This window comes from Arachis stenosperma, chromosome 3, assembly GCF_014773155.1.
Source record: "Arachis stenosperma cultivar V10309 chromosome 3, arast.V10309.gnm1.PFL2, whole genome shotgun sequence".
Classification (NCBI taxonomy): Eukaryota; Viridiplantae; Streptophyta; class Magnoliopsida; order Fabales; family Fabaceae; genus Arachis; species Arachis stenosperma.
The window spans coordinates 112,568,204-112,590,091 of NC_080379.1; the positions used below are offsets into that span (position 1 = coordinate 112,568,204).

The 21,888-nt window shown below is 34.7% G+C and overlaps 2 protein-coding genes across 4 annotated transcripts; both read left to right on the forward strand.

Annotated features, from left to right (window-relative positions):
- The first annotated feature begins 15,078 nt into the window (after window positions 1-15,078).
- LOC130969527 (uncharacterized) lies at window positions 15,079-18,377 on the forward strand. 3 transcript variants are annotated; one of them, XM_057895285.1, is made up of 8 exons: window positions 15,079-15,448; window positions 15,685-15,866; window positions 16,093-16,238; window positions 16,499-16,590; window positions 16,756-17,042; window positions 17,429-17,489; window positions 17,726-17,788; window positions 17,918-18,377. In XM_057895285.1, the coding sequence occupies exons 1-8, from the start codon at window positions 15,092-15,094 to the stop codon at window positions 18,107-18,109; spliced, it is 1,380 nt and encodes a 459-aa protein (XP_057751268.1). In that variant the 5' UTR covers window positions 15,079-15,091; the 3' UTR covers window positions 18,110-18,377. The 3 variants fall into 3 exon arrangements, with proteins under 3 accessions (XP_057751268.1, XP_057751269.1, XP_057751270.1); XM_057895286.1 differs by having other exon boundaries at window positions 15,700-15,866; XM_057895287.1 differs by lacking the exon at window positions 17,918-18,377 and having other exon boundaries at window positions 17,707-17,755.
- Window positions 18,378-19,720: 1,343 nt separating this feature from the next.
- Window positions 19,721-21,888, forward strand: LOC130966597 (pollen receptor-like kinase 4). Its single transcript, XM_057891410.1, has 3 exons — window positions 19,721-20,390; window positions 20,485-21,141; window positions 21,230-21,888. The coding sequence occupies exons 1-3, from the start codon at window positions 19,721-19,723 to the stop codon at window positions 21,886-21,888; spliced, it is 1,986 nt and encodes a 661-aa protein (XP_057747393.1).

Consider the following 21,888-nt stretch of genomic DNA (forward strand, 5'->3'; position numbering starts at 1 on the left):
ATACTTTGTAACAACCTATTTTATTTTGTTACAAATTATGTTAGTTTTTGTAACGAGATGGTGTTTTGTTACAAAATATTGTAATATTTTGTAACAAAAAAAAAAAACAAGTTGCAAAAATTCAAAATATTTTGTAACAAAATATTTTTTTGTTTCAAAAACTCCAATTGTTTTGTAAGAAAACAACTTTCTGTTTCAAAAACTCCAGTTGTTTTATAACAAAAAATTAATTTGTCACAAAATTCAATATTGTTTATAACAAGATAATTATTTGTCCCAAAATATAAGTATATTTTATAACAATTTTTTTTTTCAAAATGTTAAACACTTTAAGAGTAAAAAAATTTATGTAAATATTTTTTTTCAAAATAATTTTATTTTATTTCAAAAATTAAAATTTTTTACGTAGTGTGTAAGACTTAAAAATTTTAGAAGATCTTATTAAAAGCTAATTTAAATTTATTTATCATTAAGTGTTTTAATCCCTAAAATTATTCTATTAAAGATAATTAAAACAAATTCTAATTAATTGAGTTTAAAATAATTTAAGATTTTATCTGATTTTATAATTATTGAATTATTTTTAATATTTAAATTATAAAATTTAGCAAATATAAAATAATAAAAACTTTGTATGATTTGGTTTAAATAATTTAGATTTTGGAATTTAATACTTTAATTTTTATAAACAAAGAAAATTAATTATATTATCTCTAATACTTTAATTAGAATATTTTATTAAAATTAATTTGTAAATTTATGATTAAATAATATTTTTTAAAGATAAAAAAATTAAGTGTATTACCATGTATTTTCAATTAGAGTAATTTATTGAGAATCAATAAGTATTTTTATATCACAAAAAATATTTTAAAGTTTAGAGATTATGTTAGTTTTTCAAATATTAATGCTTTACGCTCCAATTTTATTAAAAATGTTTTACTCAAATTAAACCCAAAATCCCTAATTCTATACACAAACCCTAACCCTTTCACCCACCGTCTTACTGCCATTCACAACCGCCATCCCTTCCCAAAAACCCAATACTCTGCTTCTAAAAACAAACGAAAAGAAAGAAAGAAAGAAAGAAAGAAAGAAAGAAAGAAAGAAAGAGAGGGAGCGAAGAGGAGAAAGGGGGAAAGAAAGGGAGAAAAGAAGAGGAAGAGAGGGGGAGCTGCGCCGATGACACTGAACCCACCGTCGCCGTTGATGCCGCCAAGGAAAGGAGGACCGCGACCGTCACAAAGAGCCCTGTCGACGTCATCCTCGCGAGCTATCACCACCTCGCCATCCCTAAGTTGCAGCGCCGTGGAGCCAGCCTCGCTGCCATCGCCGTTCGCGCCCCATCGCCACCGCTGGAGGGAGGCCGCCTTTGCATCCAGCCACACCGTTACTACAGAGCCACCGATCTGCCGCTGGGAGACAGATCCACGAAGAGAGAAAGAGAGGGAGCTCGCGCTGCCTTCTCACGCATCAGATCCACCGTTTGCCGTCGCCGCCTCTGTTCCGTCGTCATCTCTTCTCGCAAGCAGGTCCTTTTCCCTTTCTCTTCCTCTTTGCCTCCAATTAATTATATTCATTACTCAATTTCCTTGGTTCTACAGCAAAATGTTGACGAGGCTGTAGAGAAACTTAGGGCTAAAGGAATTGAAGTTTTGGCCCTTGTTTGCCATGTCTCCAACGATCAACAGAGAAAGGATTTGATTCAAAAAACCACACAGTGTGCAAGTGTGGTGGTTTATACATGTTGTACTAACTTGATTTCGTGGGATATTTTTTAATACAGCTGCTCAAGACTCAGAAAAAGGCAAGGGCTGGAAGCGATTTGAGTTTGAAAAGGATGCGCCTCTTGAAGATGAGAAAATTGAAGGTTGGACTTGTTTGCCAATTTCATTATTCTAAATAAATTTGCCCAGACTTCTTCATTGCAAATACAATCTGTTTTAAAATGGATAGCTTTTTTAGTCTTCCTATGTTTTCCTGATAATGCAGCACAGGGTCCTGAATCCTGATAATGTAAACTTCATTTTTAATTGATCCAATGTTGAGTATTGTTGTTGTGTTCTTGTTAATACCACCAATACTTACTGATTTTAATTGTTCATTTCTTAGTCATGGTGATTCTTTTAATTATTGAATGCCAATGATATTTTTTCTTATAAATGATAATGAGTAATAGTTTGGGGTTTGGCTTGAAGCCTGAAACTTAATTGAACTGATTGTATTTGCCCACCTATCTACAGTGGCTGAAGATGATGCTTCCTTGGTCAAGCAAATTGGCCAGAGTTTCCGGTATTCTAAAATAGAGGTATATTCCTCTACTTATATTCATAAATAGTCAGTTTTTTTCCTTGTTAACATACATGCATCATCTATGTATGGAAGACTAAACATAGATCGAATCCATTTTAAAGTTAATTATTTATGGTTTCAGTCCTTGAATTTATTTAATGTTATCATAGTTTCAATTGGTGTAATATGTTGTTGGAAATGACATAAATACCTTTTGAATAGTTACTTGTGTTTATAGTGATTGCATTGTGTGTGCATTTGTTGTTGAATAATTTCTCACATTAAGTTGTTATTACTGCTCTATACTTGCTGTTGGTTGCTGCTGATTTTTCCCCCTCATTGCTTGCTTGTTGAATGATTGTTAAATTCAATGAGAAAGGAAATGATGCTGAGTTATTGTTGTTTGTGTTGGAATAGATGATGGTTGCTGAACTAAGATTGATTTTACTGATAAATCTGTTGCTGAAATTGTTTAGTTTGGCTTGATTGATTTTCTATTGAATTAATGGATAAAATGATGTGCCCCTGCTGCTTGCAAGTGTAATGCTTATTGACTTCAATGAATAGAATGCTGCCTGAATCCATTACCTTTGTTCATTTTACTATTTTGGATGCTGTATGATGGGCTATTAATTGCTGTTCTGCTGAGTGCTGCTCTGCTTCTTGCTGGTTGGATTGGTTTTAATTGTTTCCTCATGTTTTCTTGCTGGAATTAGCTTATTTACTTCCTTCCTATGAATTCATTATGATTTTTTGTGTTTTTAACTGTCAAAGAATTCATATGGAATTTGAATTGATTGATTGAAATTGTGAAATAGGAAAATTTACTGCTGAAATGCTGCCGGAATTTATCTTAATCTGTTTTCAATATTCATCTTTGATTCAATTAATTGATTGAGTTGGTATTTAATTGCTTTTGATTTTCAACTGTTGCTAAGCTCAATTGATTGATTATCCGGCTAAGTGCTTCACTGTTTTGGTTGTTGGAAGCTGGAAGCTTTGAGTTTTGTTATTCACTATTTAGTTGTTGTCCTATTTGGTTGCTCAATTAAACTGCATCGTGTTGTTTGAGCAAACAAGTTCTATTTGACGAATTTCTATGTCAAAATAGACCCTTGTTTGCTACATGATTTCTGATTGCCTCAAGATATTTCTTTTGACTATGCACCTAACTTTTTGTTTCGGATTTTCTTATTTATAGGAGTGCTGAAATGGTGACCACATGCTACTTTGAGGGCTCAAGAATATTTTGATTCATAGAGACACTAATCTATGTTAGAACTTTTAACTTTTGGTTGAACTTGTGCAAGACATATAACTTTTAGAACTAATCAATGTACTTACTAATGTTATTTTGTTTTAAAACAATTTTAGCTAAATGATGCATGTTTGAATTATGTATGTTTTTACATATTATATAAATGTAAACTTGCTTAATAAAATAGTTAATATATTAGTTAATTAAAAAAATATTACAAAATAATTATTTTACTTTTATAACTAAAGAAAAAAATGTTACAAAATCAAGTTACATTTTGTAACAAAATTTTATAATAGGAAAAAATAGATTGTCACCAAAAATACCTTGAAGATCAAAATTTGTTACCACTTTTGTAATGACTTCTGGTTTTTTGTATCAGAAAAATTTGTTACAAAATATCACTTTGAATTGTAACAGTTCCTTTTTTGTTACAAAAGTTTTTTGTAATGGGACATACTGCAACGGCCTTTTTTTTGTTACAAAATCCTTTTGTTTCAAAATTTCAATTTTTTGTAACAATTTTTTTGTTACAAATATTACTTTTTCTTGTAGTGACTCCTGGATGCCAGAGGCAATCCTAGAGCTTCATATCCATCATGATATTCAGACTTAAAACATAAGTACATTTAAAACTATAGAGAAAATAAGGGGGATCTAACTTAGTGGATTTCTAATCTAACAATTCTCCGCTGTCCCACAGCCTTCGCCTGCCTAACTGTCATGCGATTCCATCACCACCGCCTTCCAAACCTCCTCAATCCCAGTAGAAAACCCAAATAATAGCAATGCAAGTAAAGCACAAGTATAGCATGTATATCAAGAAGTTCAAGAAGCAATTAATCATGTTATACAATTAGGCAAGCAATTTCAAGTTGGCAAAGCAAACAAACAGATAGAAGATGCACATGATGAATGCCTGTCCTATTTGGCTGTGATATCACATCGTTGGTTCAATTTCCAATCGACACAGCTCCATGGAGATGTTGCCCTTCGGTCTCAGAATGGGAACTTGGTGCACAAAATTAACTCCGCAATATTCGCACAGATAGACCAACAAGTGCACTGGGTCGTCCAAGTAATACCTCAGGTGAGTGAAGGTCGATCCTACAGAGATTGTTGGTTTGAACAAGTAATGGCTATCTTATAGATCTTAGTCAGGCGGATAAAAAATATAGTTTGTCACGAAAAATGCATAAAAACATAATAAAGATAGAATTACTTAATTGGTGTGAAATCAGTGATGAGAGAACGGTTGAGGCTTCGGAGATGCTTCCTCCTTCTGGATCAACTTTTCTCATTGTCTACTCCAACTTCTGATTGATTCATTCCATGGCAGGCTGAAAGTACTAACGCCAGGTTAGCGGTCATTAATCTCCTCTGCTTCAAATCAAACGCTGGGTCAGTGGTCATCCAATCTGAACGAGAGTGAAGCTCTAGCAGTTCATTCCCTTGGTGATCCTACTCAAAGCGCAACAGACAAAGTCGGATCTTTCGGATCAGAGAATGCTGCTCCAAGGATTCTAGCCTATACCACAAAGGACCTAATCGCCTCGTACCTTGGCTAAAGATGTCTCAAGAAGTCCCCAACGAAGTTGTGAAATAGCCGTCTAAGAGATGTATAATCAAGCTTGTGGTTCAGTACCATCCCATCAAGGACTCGCAAGAACCCATGTAGAACAGGGATGACAGTCAAGTTACACTCCCAATTCATTAGGATGAAGGACGAAGATACATCTTAGAATGAAATCAAGTATAGATTGAAATAGAATAGTGAAATTATTAATCCATAAGAATTAGCAAAGCTCCTAACCTTAACCTAGGAGGTTAATGACTTATAGCTTACAGAAATAGTAAAGTATTTGAATGGGAGAGGAAGAAGAGGTGGTTCAGGATGTGGTCCCGGAACCTAAACATGGGTGATCTTCTCCTTTAAATACTAATCTAATAACTAAGAATTACAGAAATAAAATAAACTAGTCTTGTAGTGCGAAAATCCACTTTTCGGGCCCACTTGGTGAGTATTTGGGCTGAGCTTGAGTGAAGCCACGAGTTGGTACTCCCTTATGGGCGTTGAATGCCATCTTGGGACTTCTGTTTGGGCGTTGGACGCCAGCTGCTCCCTTTTGGGCGTCCAACGCCAGGAATAGGGTTGGTGGCTGGCGTCGAGTGCCAACTTTGGGCCTTCATTTCTAGATCAAAGTATGAAATATTATATATTTCTGGAAAGCTGTGGATCTTAGCTTTCCATAGCCATTGAAAGCGTGCCATTTGGACTTCTGTACCTCCAGAAATATTTCTTCGAGTTTACGGAGGTCAGATCCTAACAACATCTGCAGTCCTTTCTCTGTCTCTGAATCAGACTTTTTCCAAAGCTCCTTAATTTCAGCCAGAAAGTACCTGAAATCATCATAAAATACACAAAATCAAAGTAGAATCCAAAAATATGAATTTAGCACTAAAACCTATGAAAATATAATAAAACTTAAACAAAACATAATGAAAACTATATGAAAATGATGCCAAAAAGCGTATAAAATATCTGCTCATCAGAACCCCCGAGATATCGTGCCTGGAAAAGGTCTAGGATATAGTGCCTACACAGTCTAATGATTCTGAAGGGATGCGAGGGGGATACTCTTGCCACAGACCTCACATCTCAATGTAAGCGGGATTAACCAACCGTCTTTACGCTGCCATCACAATCTTGACAAGCGGGATTAACCAACCGTCCTTGCCAGGCGCATAGTGTCTCAATGATGCCAGTAACAAACACTAATTTCATATTCCTCAGTGATCACTTTCAATATTCATAAATTCATCATTATTCCTTGAGTCCCAAACTCTTCACAATATTATCGATTCACATTCTCACAATCCATCGCTCAATCATCATTATAGTACTCTACCATCTCACTCAACTAGTTCCATCCTTAGTACCACAGAAACCTAAGTCTCCATCTTCTAGATTCATACAAAATTTCACTAAATCAAGTCACTAACTCATCTTTAGAAGTATTAGAGCCTAGGTACTATATAGTATTCCTAAAAGGCACTTAAAGAATGTTTGGAAATCTCGAGAACCTTTGAAAATGAAGAACAATGATTTTTCATCAAAACAGGAGTCTCACATACTTAAGCATCTGCCTCGCGTAAGCATGCTGTGAAAAAGGGGTGGTCGCGTACGCAACCCCCTACTTGCATAGGCGACTGTCCCAACTCGATTGGGTTGCTCGCGTCGCGTGTTAAGGTTTGCATACGCAAGGGTTCATTTTTTAATAGCTCACATACGCATGCAGGGTCCGCGTACGCGAGATGCCCAACCTGAATGGTTTGGTCGTGTCACATGCACTGTGTCGCATACATAAGGGTTGAAAGTCTACTGGCTCGCGTACACATGCAGTGTTCGCGTACGCGAGATACCCAACCCAAATGGGTTGGTCACATCGCATGCCTTCTGTCGCGTATGTAACCTATGCCAGACTTAGAAAAATTTCAAATGTTGTAGAATTCAGTTTTTGGAACCAAACTTTAAACAGTCATAACTTCCTCTATAGAAATCTATTTTCTTCAAAATTTATATCAATTTAAAGCCCTCAAAGCAACCTTTGATTTAAAACAAAGTTCATTCAATTTCAAGCTTTGAGGCTCGAGTTATGCTCTATCAAAGTTCACCAAAAACTGATATTTTACTAAAAATAACAAGGTTCTCAACTTTCCAAAATTCACAACCAAAACTAAATAAAAAACCACACCAACCCCAATTGACATCAAATCTTACCATTTTTGTCACAATTCACCACTTATATTACATAATCCTCAACCCCAAATATCAATTTTTGTCACCCTAAAACCATTTCTCAACTAGCAAACTCATCAATCATCACTCTATCACTACCAATCATAATAAGGATTTGGGTAGATTAGAAGAATAATCCTTATTCTATTTGAGTTCTTGTGAACCTTGGAAAAGCAATTTACTTGAACAGCAGCTTGAAAATAATTTCTCCTAAATCACTAATTATCTAGACTTAATGGGATACATGACATATAATCCTCTTATATTTGGGTAATTAGGATTTCTGTGGCATATAAACTAGATTTGAACTTAACCCTCTAATCAGAATCAAGTGACCAAGGAATTGGCGGTTGATGAAGGTTAGAAGAGACTAAAAAGGTCTAAGGAATTAGGGTTTAGTCACATATAGTTTGCCATGAATTAAATATTTCATGATTAAAATAGTTGGTAAAAAATAGAAATCCGAAAGATAAACAACTCTGAAACATTAACTGTTTTCTCATATATATTTCACAACCCATTTACTGCTTACTTTCTAATTCTATGAATTTACTTTTTAATGTTATTGAACTCTCAAACACCAATTTCTATTTGTCTGACTAAGTAAATCACTCAACCATTGTTGCTTAATCCATCAATCCTCGTGAGATCGACCCTCACTCACTTGAGGTATTACTTGGTACGGCCCGGTGCACTTGCCGATTAGTTTGTGTGTTATAAATTCTGCACCACTGAGTAGTGGGTTTTACCCCCAAAACTCATTGAATATTTTTTTGTGACATGGTCTGGGTGTTATCCCACTTACTTGTTGAGTTAATTTGCTTTGGCACTTGCATCGGGCAAGAACGGAGGTCTCATCCCGCTTGTTCCGTGGTTGGGGTATAGCTGTGAGGACGGTGGTGTTATCCTGCTCACGAGGAAATAAAATGATTTCTTAATAAGGAGTTGGGGTTAGAGAACATAATAATTTATGAAATTGAGTTAAGTAAATGATAATAATGAAATGTAGTCTGAGTGACCAGAGTGGTGAGGACAGTGGCGTTGTCCCACTCACGAGATAAATAAATTAATGAAGTGATAACAAATGGAGATTTATGAATATAATAACTTGTGAAATTGATTAAAAGACAATGAGTATGATTAATGTGTCAAGGACGGCGGTGAATCCCACTTGCGCACTGAGTTGAGTTATACCAGAGCAAGGACGGTGGTTAATCCTGCTTGTTCAAGATTTTATAGGTAAGGACAATGGTTAATTCCACTTGCACAGTGAATGTTATGTGATTCGGACAAGAACGGCTGGTTAATCATGCTTGTTCGAGGTACCCGATAAGGACGGTTGGTTAATCTTGCTTACCCGAGTCGGGTCTGGCAACATAACCGACGCATGAGCTCATGACCAGTAGGACAGGCATGCATCATTTACATTTGTGTGTATTGAATAGGTGTACATCTTGTATTTGGCTTGCCTTCTTGATTATTTGTACCTATATGCTATTTGATCTAATTGTTGTATATGTTCTCCTTATCTGTGTATTTCTTGTAATGTCTTGTCTGTGTTTGCATAATTGAGAGGTCTATAATGCTAGTGATGGTGATGCTGAGGGCTGTTCAGGATGAAATGTTAATAATTGAATGGTTAGATAATGCTAATTGAGTATTGGTTGATATTTGAGCTCTTTGGGTAAAGATATGGATGTGGTTTTTCCCACTTGCTCCAAGTTAAGATTAAAACTCCTTGGGTAGATGTAAGGGTTGTGATTTATCCCACTAGCTTCGAATTGAGAAAATTGAGAGTACTACTATAACTGATAACTTATATTGAGACTGTTGAGATTTAATAAGACTATTGAGACTGAATGTTGATAATAATAATTGTTAGAGACTATAAAACTAGAAGGGTTTAATACTGAAACAAATAATAATGATATTGAGAGAGTTAATAGCTTAGTATTGAAAAGAACCGAGACTAGAGACAGTTGACAAGGGCTGAGACTTTGTCTATTTACCCTGTTGAATTAGAAAGGACCCTAGGCTTGAACCTTGAATGGTTGGAGTTTAGGATTGCCTAGCGGGTTCATATCATTTTATATTGTCCCTAAACCCTAAACCCTACTGAGAACCTGAAAGGATGATGTTCTTACCCGTTGTAAAAATTTTTAACTTTACATATACAGGACGTGATGCACCTCATTAAGCGTGCCAACTTCTTCTCGGAAGCGAAGATTGTCTCTTGCGTTTTCATTATGTATATAGATGTTATTTTTCACTTTTGTATAGTGTAACTGTATGTCCCTCTTAGAGGTTGATTATGGAGAAACAGGCTGTATTTTATATTTTTTTAGGCTGTATTATATTATCTAGTCGGCCTTGTCTTCACAGATTGAAACTAGTGTTATTACGTATACCCTTTTGAATCTTTTATATATATTTTTTCTGTATATCGTTGTTGTTTCGAGTGCGAGTTATTATTGTTTTGATATTCATCTTCACAGGCTCCTAGTTACATTATATCTCTTCAAATACTATGTATATATTTTGTGTTTAGGTATTGTAATGCCTCGCCACCTCCGACGTATCTCTGCAGCGTAAGGCTTTTGTGTGGTAGAGTATTATATTTACAGACTCATGAAAAGCTTGATTGTGTTTGAAAGACAGAATTATTCTCACTTGACAGGTTTACAAGTGGCATTTTAAGAACAAAATAAATATTATTTATTAAAACTAGATTAATTACATCATCTTTTAGGAAATTTTAGCAAAGAATCAATATAAGATATTGAATCTTACGTTTGTGAAAAATCATAGTGAGCTTCTATTGAATAATGCCCACTTTTTTGTGGTGTTACTTTTTTTGTCCTGCATCCTGAAAAAGTAAAGAATTATCAAGTAAATAAACACAATAAATATTTATAAATAACACCAAAATTAACACATACTCTTTTGTAGGTTTATCACTTTTTTTTCATCCTTCTTTTTGTTTTTTCCTTGATTTCTTTGCAAATTCTGTTTATGAAGAAAAATTTAATGAAAAAATAAATCATAATTTTAAAATAGTAGTTTATGAATCTTATTCATCTTCAGAGTCAGTCTCTGTTTGTGAAGATGAATCTACAATAATATGTTTCCTTTTTCTGAATTCCATCCTAAAAAAGTGCAAACACATGAGGTAAATAAATACAATAAATATTTAGAAATGATACCGAAAAAGTAACACTTACTTCTTTGCCATTCTCTATAGTTATTTTCTTCTCTTTGGTGTCTCCTCATTGGCAGATTCAGAATTAGTTTCACTTTTCGAAGAATCCAATATAACGGGTTTCTTCTTTTGTTGCTTCTTTTTTCCCTTTTTTTCTTATTTTCCTTCCTCCCTCAAATGTTCTCTTCTTATGAGGTCCTAAATTAGAAAATTGTTTAATTAGAATAATATATTTTAAATAATTACACCAAAATATAAGGATATGATTTCTTTTGAGTTATCATTTCATCCTTCACCTCGCATTCTATCATCTTAACCAGCATCTTTTTTGTCCAATATGACATCCACAGTGGTTCACGAGTTCTATCTGATGGGCTATTAATATATTTGAACTCATAAAACTATATAACCATGATTGCAAAGAAATAGCCATAAATTGCATATTTGTTTTTTTAATATGTGCTCTCTAATTCCTTTGATGAGGAAGTTGAGCTCATGAGCACATAAGCATATTAATTCCATTCTTAAATGGTGTTTGTATAAAGAATTGATGGCATGGGAACTGAAAATATTTTATTTATTATGGTTGAAAATAAGAAGTATTTTTGGATGAATAGAATGAATGTTTTCTTGAATTTTTTTTATCTAATTTTCAAGTTCATCCACACTCATCTTAGTTAAAGACTTTGTCAAAAATGACAAAGAACAACCTTTGAAAAGCAATCTCCTATAAGAGCAGCAAAAATATTTTAATAACACAAAAGTAATATAAAAAAATATCGAAATTTAATTGATAAAATAGATTACAAAAGGGATTTTTACCGGATGCCTTTAAGCCAAAAGCATCTCTTATCTTGATATGGGTGATCTTAATTTCTCCGTACCGTGTGTCCAATGAGCTATTATACAAATAAAATAAATTAGTCAGTTCTTTCAGCATTTGATGGGTCAGATTCAAACCAGAGATATGTCTCATCGCACCAAATCCCAATTCGTCCACAAGATTTTTTTTCATCACTTATTTTGTTGAATATATCTGATATCAATCTTGTGGAGCACTGCAAATCATGAATTTTCTATAAATAAATGAAAATTATGTTATTTATACAACAAAAATAGTGTTATTTTAACATATATATGCTTGTATAATATGCTGGTGCCTTCTTTTTTGGGATGCTCTTCTCAATAACTTTTTTATTGTTATTTTTGCTGTATGGAATAAAAAATTTGGTTAATAGATAACAACACTATATTTAACTCATAAAAATCACTTAACCTTGCACAAAATAAAAGCAAAAGCACTGCAGCAACATTCTATGGGTTAATTACACCAAATTCAGGACAAACACACTAATTGCACCTCAATTCATTCAAAATGCACCGAAAGTACTTACAGATTACTTCCCACAAACTTAGTTTAAAACATACAAATCACTCAAACATACACAAAAATACACTCAAACAAGCACAAAATGACAACAGAATCACTACAGCAACATTCTATGGCCTAATTACACCAAATTCAGGATAAAAACACCAGTTGCACCTCAATTCAGTCCAAATGTACCAAAAGTACTTATTGATTACTTGTCACAAACTCAATTCAAAGCATGTAAATTACTCAAACATACACAAAAATACATGAAAATCACTCGAACATGCACTAAATGACAACATAATCACTACAACAACATTCTATGGCTTAATTACACCAAATTCAGGACAAAAACATCAATCATACCTCAATTCATTCAAAATACACCAAAAATACTAACTGATTACTTGCTACAAACTTAGTTCCAAGCATGCAAATCACTCAAACGTGAACAAAAAACACATGCAAATCAATTTTGGATTAGAAAATGTTATTAATATAGGTTAAATGACACCAGAAGCATTATGACAATATTCTTACACCGATCTAACACATTTATCACAAATGAATAGTATAAAGAGAACATTCATATCTACGTGATCGTGAGAACACAAACTGAATCTACTAAATACACAAAAATATGACTATTTAGTATTTTGTGATAAAAAATGTTAAAGAGAAAAATAATAAAATATGGATGATTTACCTTCAATAATCTTTCTTCTTCTCTTTCGGTGCTTGTTATTGAAGATTTCGAACGTAACTTCGAGATTTTCTTAAGTTTTTGCGAAGATTTTCACAGATTTTGAGCGTCATTTGAAGTTTTTTATTGCAGTTTTAAGGAAAAGAGGAACCGTTTTTCATATTAATGTGCGCGACTTCGAAATATCGTTCGCGTTAGTAAACAGTGACACCAGTGCATATTTTACACGCTCTCTGTTTTAAAATTGGTTTTTGTTAAGTTTGAATTAACTTGGTTGGATTTGGACATAAAAAAATTGTATATATAGCACAAATGTTCAAAAATATAATTATTGTTGTATGTGATTATTAATTATTTTTAGTTTTTTGTTATCAAACAAACTAACTAAAAAAATATTTTTGGTTTATTTTATTAATAGATAGATATCGCAATTTTTAGAAAAGTAAATTATCATTTATAATTATAAAATTTTAAAATTCTCACAAATTTAATTATAAATGTACGAATTTAATTTTGCACCTATAAAAAATAATTTTTAAACGATAAAAATACTTAATTATTAATTTTATTTATAGATGTATTTATCAATATTTCGAACTTTTACAAATAAAAATAAAAAATAACCAATTCTTTTTTTCATGAATACGATAAATGTGTTTTTTTATATTCTTTTTAGAATTTAAAATAAATTTGAAAAGGAAAAGCTATACAAAGGGAGTGATCCGAAAATGAAATGTCTGGAACGAAGTGCTGTTCTGTTTGAAAAGGGCTGAGTAGTGATGCGATTTACTGATTTGAGAGCTTAGAGCAGAAACGGGAAAATACGGTGCTACTTCCCACATCGAGTAAATTTTTATGGTGGTTCCGAAATTGATGTGTGTATTAAAATTGTCTCTGAGATTTTAATTGCACTAATTACATCTATGAGATTGGAAAAACTGCATCATAGTAGCCTCTGACCCGTTTTTCGTTAACAGCGCGCTGATGTGGCTTGATGACGTGGACCTCTAATGACACGTGTCGCCTCATGGTTTGGCTACGTGTAACGGTATGATGACGTGTTGGTCAACGACATGTGGCATGCTGACGTAGATGGATATGTCACGTGTTACAATGCTATTTTGCCACGTGTCAGATTATGTCACGTGTCGCAATGCTATTTGTCCACGTGTCATCCACTATGTCATCGTTACATGTGCACCAAATTGGTCTCTTACTTTGCATCAAATGATTCATTTTAGTTCCTGAAATTGAATGCTGTGCACCAAATTAGTCCCTTCATCAGTTTTTTCTCATTTTTTTATAAATTTAAAATTCTCAATATTTTTTATATACTAATTTTAATTATATTTTTTATTATACATATTTTATAATAAATTTTTTAATTAATAATATTAACTTGTATCATTAGAGTACATGTTAACTAAAACCAAAACTTTATTATTGCCTCTTGTGTTTATTTGTATCTATTTTAATACTGTTCAAGTCTTGGTTACAATAAGTACTTATATTGATTAATAGTGTAATATATGAAAAAGCTGCCTAACTAAGTTATAGATAAAATGAATTATTATAATCAATAGTATAAATCCATTTTATTAATTTAGTGAGAAGTTAATTATATAGAAAATCGGACTTTCTTAAAATGGATGGGAATAATGAATTTATATTAGTTAACAAGTGCCTTATCAAGTATTCCTAAAATATTTATTAAAGTGTTAAATATTAAAAAAATTGTATTAAGGAATATTATTATACTTTTAACTTACAATCTTTATTAAATCAATAGCAATATGTCATGTAATTCTTTTAATAAAATATTGTAGAAAAAATTGTATAATTAAAATTAATATTTTAAAAATATTTTATAAAAACACTTGTATTAAAATAACTTGTGAAAAGATAAAATTAAAATTAGTGTATTTAAATATATAATAAGAATTTTAAATTTATAAAAAAATAAGAAAAAACTAATAAAGGGACTAATTTGATGCATAACATTCAATTTCAATAACTAAAATGAGTTATTTGATGCAAATGGACCAATTTGGTGCACATGTAACGATGACATAGTAGATAACATGTGGACAAATAGTATTGCGACACATGGCATGATCTGACACGTGGCAAAATAGCATTATGACACGTGACATACTCATCCACGTCAACATGCCATGTGTCGTTGACCGATACGTCATTATAGCGTTACACGTGGTCAAACTATGAGGTGACACATGTCACCAAAAGTTCACGTCATCAAACCACGTCAGTGCGCCGTTAACGGAAAACAAGTCAGGAACTATTATGATACAATTTTTCTAATCTCAAAAAATATAATTGGTACAATTAGAATCTTATAGACAATTTTGGTGCACCGAGTCAATCTCGGGACCATGTAATTTACTCTTCCCACATCACTGAAGAATGTTAGTAACTTAGTACTGTAAGTCTGTAACTGTCCCTGGATGAGTGCTATTGTCAAATACACATCTATTTTCATTCCTTTTCACACATCTCCGGGAACCCCCTTCCGACGGCGATTTATAACCACCACCATAACCGTCCACAGAACCCTGCTGCATCGACATCGACATCGACGCCCCAAGCACCAGATGGATATGGATATGAATAAGGATAAGCACAGCGAAGTAGAGATTGAAAGTCACGTGCACTACAACCATACCCTTCCCTCAAAATACGTCAGATGGACCGCTAGAGAGAGCTTCCAATTCATGTATGCAAGGCCCTGGCACCCAGTCAACGATTTTTATCTCAATATTGTTCGTGGCACCCACTCTTTTTCAATTCTTTTTGGCCCTCAGGTGCTTCATCTTAGATTCTCATTTTAATCCTTCCACTTTGGATGCAATGCATTGCAAAGTTTAGTTGCTGCTGTTTAGTGATAAAACCTCTTGCATTGTCAACATTGGTGTCGTTTGAGGTTTGATACGCTTTGATGCTATGTGCTGCTTGAAGATCATGCATGATTATGTATGCGCGATTGATTATATTCAAGTATTTGTGTGTTTATTGTTCTTGATTTATGACTTTCTAACAGACAGTTCTTGGTCAGAATGATCCTGGAATTCCAGCACTTTCTGATGAGACTGAGTTGGAAAGTGTTTCATCCGAAGATCGCCATGGAAGGTGGGCAAGAGTAACTTTCAAAATTGTTCTTTCATACCACGGGGCTTCTTTTGATGGGTGGCAAAAGCAACCAGGATTGAGTACCGTTCAAAGGCAAGTGCGTTTCCCCCTTATTACGGACTTAAGAATTGAGCAAATTGGGCTTTATCGTTACAAAATTCACTCTCTTTTGTACATTAGTATGATGTCTTTGACAAATCCATGACCTATTACTTGTTCTTTTAATTCCATGTTAAAAGTATGTTTTACTGAATTATCTTTCTGAATTTGTTTAGTTAACTAATCCACTTCTTGCTCGTGTACTCTTTTCTCTATGCAGTATAGTAGAAGGTTCACTTGGCAAATTTGTTGATGAAAAGAAAACTCAACTGCTCAAGGACAAAGGTTTGCCTGTTGAAGGCTGTGCTGTTGTTGCAGGTCGTACTGACAAAGGGGTGACAGCACTTCAACAAGTCTGTTCTTTCTGTAAGTAATTTCTGATGACTGGAGGGGGTCAAATTATTTAGGTTGTTTTTCCATGGTCGTATATAGTTGGCATGCCTTGAAAGGAATGGAAATGTCTGTAGAAGTTACATATATATATATATATATATATATATATATATATATATTTTTTTTTGGCATTTCTTCTGGGCTTGTACATGGATGGTTGGGGAACGGGAGGATCCTTTGTAGCATTATTAGGATTTGTCATTTTCAAGCCTGTTTCCCCTCATTACCTGCAGATACTTGGAGGAAGGATGTTAAACCAAGAGAGGTTGAGGATGCAATCAATAGTGCAGCACCCGGAAAACTTAGGGTCATATCAGTTTCTGAGGTAGTATTCTTTTTAAGCTGCAATTTGTAGCTAATGTTTTGATGGAAATATCAATTACCTTGTCCAAAAGTGAACAAACAAAATGGAAACATGTCTTGCAGGTTGAATTCTCTGCTATTTAAGGAACAATTAATCTCACAACGGAAATATTGTGACTTATTGTAGGTATCCCGTGCCTTTCATCCTAATTTCTCAGCCAAATGGAGACGTTACCTTTATATTTTCCCTCTCACTGATGGAGACTACATGGACCAAAGTGGTGGAAATGAGGACTTATGTGCCAATAACGGATGTAATGGTATTCATGATTCTGCCAACGAGGATGAGCTAGAAAGTGAACAGAAATCTTATGTGTTCAGTGTAAGAAAGGTAAACCGGCTTCTGCGACAATTAGAAGGAAAATTGTTATCCTACAAGATGTTTGCCCGTGATACAAAAGCTTCAAGAAATGAGTAAGAACCTGCTGCGTAAATTTTAATATCTTTTAGCAATTTAGTTATCTTCTATTGAACTTTATCCATGATCGTTTATTCCAAGAGATTTATACGTAGCAAAAAGGAAGGGGGAGAATATGTGATGGTTTTTTTTTAAGTTGGGAGTTGGGACTATGTATGAATCCATTTTACATTTTGTATGCTTTTCTCAGAGGAAAATATGAGGTTCTCTTCTTTTACAAGACTTCCTCTTTTCTTGTTTTTGGGAACATAGAATAGTATGTTTGAACAGGGAGCACTCAAGGATTAGCTAGTCCACCTGCATATTTCCTTGGTGCTCAAAAGACATTCATAAGGGTGGCTTTACTTCCCCTGAATGACCATAAACTGTCATTCTGTTTCAGAGGTCCACCAACTGAGTGTTTTCTTTACCATGCGAGAGCTATGGAGATAAGACTGGCTACTGTAAGTCAATATCAATTTTAGAATCTCTGTGAATTTGTGATTCATTTTTCAATCCTATTTATACTACTTTGGTTGCCATTTGCCATGACTGTATTTATTTCGTCCGAGGTGTTTTACTTTTTGAAAAGCTTAATGAATATGCATTCCCATGTTTTTCTTTTGTGTCATTTAAACATTTTGAAGATTTATTGCTCTTCCTACTGTCGCTATTTTTTAGTTTCACTTTATATTGATAGGACTACAATGAAGAAACACGGGTTATGTGCGTTGAGCTGGTAGCTAATCGCTTTTTACGCAAGGTAACTATTTTTGCTCTTTCTTTGGTTAGAGTAAAAGTCTCACAGTATTTTTATCTTTGTTTCATTCCCCCCCGGTGGGCTCCTCCCTACGGGTAAACAGTGTTAGTTTATATTCGTCATATTTTGTAGATGGTTCGAGTCCTTGTGGCAACCTCAATTAGAGAAGCTGCTGCTGGTGCTGAAGATGATGCCTTGCTGCAGCTCATGGATGCCACGTGCCGGCGTGCCACTGCTCCACCAGCACCCCCTGATGGACTATGTCTAGTTGATGTAGGGTATACAGAATTTGACGGCAAAAAATGCTTCGTCCCCAAAGAGTAGACCTTTTTCCCCAAGTCGTCGAATCTTTCATTTAATGGAAACAAATTCATTAGCCTTATAGATATATGTCCCCGGTATACTATTACCCTTATACCTAAATTCATTACCCTTATTCCCGGGCTGAATTTTTATAGTGTTTTTCAATTTAATCTTTTAACATTTTATCATTTTGTGAGTAAAAGTAAAACGGCTCCAGCAATTATGATACATTTAACGATGATTCAGTTTGGATCATCAGTGTCACAAGTCCAACCAATTTGAAATATATAATGATTTGAATTGAATTATACTAATGCCATTGAATTTTATAGATAAATTTGTTAGTATATTTAAATAGAAAAGTAGCTTATACGTTAACAAAATAAATAAATAATTAATTAAAAATAATTCATGCAATATTTATAGGTTATGTTATTTAACAATGATATATAAATAGAACAATGTTACGTGATGTTTGCACTCATATTTGCAGTTGTTTACAAACAAGAAACATATAATTTGTATTTATATTTACTAAAATTTGTATATATAAGTCAATATAATTTGTATTCATATTTTTTAAAATTTATACACATAAATTAAAATTTATTTGTTGAAGACAATTTAATATTTGTATTGGTCAAATTAAAAATGGTTGAGTTCTTAGAGTTTCTATTAATATAGATTATGTGATAAATTAAATTTGTTATGTTTAAGAGTATGCAATTAGCAGTAAATTATATTATTTTACATTATTTTAAGTTATAAAATTAGAGTGAAAAATTTAAAGCAAAAATACAAATTATCTACAAGAGTAATTTGTTTGGCATAGATAAGATAAGAACAACATCCTTGACTTTGATGATTTGGAATGATGACAAGCCTGAGTGTGTTAAGCAAAGCAGAGGGCCCGCCCTTGCCCATAAGATTGTCTGTTTTTGTTATTCCAGGTACCTGTCAACTTCCTTCATCTTTGTAATTGGATAGAATGTACTTGAATCTTCTTTCTACCGAACTATGAACAGAAAACAGCGGCAAAGCTAAACGACTTCTGAACATAGCATGTGTAAACATAGATTTCCGTGTATCATCGTAAAATAATATAACATAGCAATAGCATACAGTTACGTGAAACGACGCATTCTGTTATCCACCAGGGTGGAAGTTGGTTTGGACACAATGTTGTTATTAAGTGGACAAGGGAGTGCAGGTAGGATTATGTGTTGTTTTATGGTATGGTCAAGGTGGAGTCAGCAGAAATCGTTAAAAATAGGGTATTGCATTGGAAAAAAGTGTTGTAGTCCCTGTGACATATAAAGGGTTGGCCGGGTAATTCTCAAAAACAAAAAGATGGAAGACTTGGTCAACATGTCGATCAACATCACTCTGAATTAACACACCGTCTCCATCTCCTATTCTCATTCTCACCCTTCAACTTCAATGCATTCAAAACTTGTCCACCTTCCAAATCGTCATTCCTTCTTTCTCCCCCTCTAGACTGACCCATTGTTATACCTCTTCTCTTCCATCACTGCCACACAGTCCCTCCTCGAGGGCGCACGCCGCCCCTAGTGCGCGTGTGCGTGCCTACCGGCTCTTCTTCTCCTTCTCCCCGTCTTCGTTAATTAATTAATGGCATTCACTGTTTGTAGCTCTTATTGCATCACAATATCCATTGTTCTCGTAGTGTGCGGTGTTGTTGTTGTTCCCTCTCACGGAGCCACAGAATCGGAACTGCTCCTCGCCGTGAAGGATAAATTACAGAACACCAAAGAGTTATCTTCATGGACACCATCTACGACTCCGTGTTCAGGTAGAAAAGCAAACTGGAAAGGTGTTCTTTGCAATAATGGGGTAGTAACCGGGCTGCAGCTTGAGGGTATGGGGCTCAAGGGTGTCATTGATATCGATTCTCTCAAGGGTTTACCAAATCTTAGAACCATAAGTTTCATGAATAATGAACTTGAGGGTCCAATGCCACAAATCAACAAGCTAAACGGTTTGAGGTCGGTATACCTTTCAAACAATAAGTTTTCTGGTGTTCTTCCGGACAACGCCTTCCAAGGCATGGTATGGTTGAAGAAAATCTATTTGTCAAACAATAAGCTTACGGGTCCTATTCCGGAAGGTTCTCTGACCAAATTGCCAAAGCTTATGGAGTTGAAGTTGGATGGCAATCAATTTACTGGGCCTGTTCCCAACTTGCCACAGACTTCATTGACCTCACTTAGCTTCGCAAACAACAAGTTGCAAGGCCCAATTCCAGATTCCATGTCCAAGATGCCCTCTGCTTCCTTTTCTGGTAATAGAGAATATGCTAGTTTGCATGCATGTCTATGATTATTAGTTATGAGATGAGGATGTTAAAACTCTTAATATGTATGCGTGAATTGCAGGTAATGAAGAGTTATGTGGACCGCCTTTGGGAGAATGTAAGAACCAGAGCCAAGACCAGAATCAGAATAACGACGACAAGAGGAAGCACACAACCATGAGCATTGTTGTGGTTGTCGTAGCTGTGGTGGTGGCATTGATAGTGATTGCAGTAGTAATGTTCATCCTTTTTTACCGTAGGAAACAAGCGAAAAAACGAGAAACAGAATCATCGATGGAGAGTCAAGAAATAGGCGCACCGCAACTGAGGAAAGGTAAATCAAATCAATTTGGGAATGAGATCAGAAGCAGGTCAATTAGATCGGTAAGCTCCAACCACAGCAGAAGAGGAGGGGATCACATGAAGTTGTCGTTCATAAGGGAAGACGGAGAGAAATTCGAGCTGCACGATTTGCTGAGAGCTTCGGCTGAGATCATGGGAAGTGGATGTTTCAGTTCTTCATACAAGGCTTCTCTACCCAAAGGGCAAATGATAGTGGTGAAGAGGTACAAGCAGATGAACAATGTAGGAAGGGACGAGTTCCATGAACACATGAGAAGGATTGGAAGGTTGAATCACCCAAATCTGCTTCCTCTTGTGGCTTACTACTACAGAAAGGAGGAGAAGCTCTTGGTTACTGACTTAGTTAAGAATGGAAGCTTGGCTGTTCGCCTTCATGGTATGTATTAAATTCTTTTTCATCATAGATTACTTTTTATATTGATTGAAATTAACCTCTCTAATCTTGTGCTTCTTGTCATTTTTAGGGTACCAAAGTCTTGGACTAGAAAGTCTTGATTGGCCAGCGAGGTTGAAGATTGTGAAAGGAATAACCAAAGGTCTTGAATATCTATTCAAGGACTTGCCAAGCCTTATAGCACCACATGGAAACCTTAAATCCTGCAATATTCTTCTAACAGAATCTCTTGAGCCACTCCTCTGTGACTACGGATTGATTCCACTTATAAACCAGGAACTCGCCAAGGACATCATGGTTGTGTACAAGTCCCCAGAGTACTTGAACAATGGAAGAATCACAAAGAAGACTGACGTGTGGTGCCTTGGAATCTTGATCCTGGAGATTCTCACTGGAAAGTTCCCTGAGAATTTCTTGCAGCAGGGTAAAGGGAGCGAGGTGAGTCTCGCAAGTTGGGTTCGTTCCATTGCCCCAGAAGAATGGACCAAGGAGGTCTTTGATAAGGAGTTAATGGGAGCGATCAAGACCAGTGAGGGAGAGATGGTGAAGCTGTTGAATATTGCGATGGCGTGTTGTGAAGAGGATTTGGAGAAAAGGTGGGACTTGAAAGAAGCAGTTGAGAAGATTGAAGAGATTAGAGAGAAGGATCAAGAAGATGATTTCTTCACTGTTGCTGATGATGCGGATGTAGGGTCTACAAGGACTTTGTCTGGTGAAATCAATTTCTAG

Coding starts and splice junctions, on each gene's coding strand:
- LOC130966597 (XM_057891410.1), top strand. CDS start 19,721: ATGGCATTCACTGTTTGTAGCTCTTATTGCATCACAATATCCATTGTT. Junction 20,391..20,484: donor GCCCTCTGCTTCCTTTTCTG/GTAATAGAGAAT, acceptor CGTGAATTGCAG/GTAATGAAGAGTTATGTGGA. Junction 21,142..21,229: donor CTTGGCTGTTCGCCTTCATG/GTATGTATTAAA, acceptor TGTCATTTTTAG/GGTACCAAAGTCTTGGACTA.
- LOC130969527 (XM_057895285.1), top strand. CDS start 15,092: ATGAGTGCTATTGTCAAATACACATCTATTTTCATTCCTTTTCACACA. Junction 16,239..16,498: donor TCAACAAGTCTGTTCTTTCT/GTAAGTAATTTC, acceptor CATTACCTGCAG/ATACTTGGAGGAAGGATGTT. Junction 17,043..17,428: donor ACAAAAGCTTCAAGAAATGA/GTAAGAACCTGC, acceptor ATTCTGTTTCAG/AGGTCCACCAACTGAGTGTT.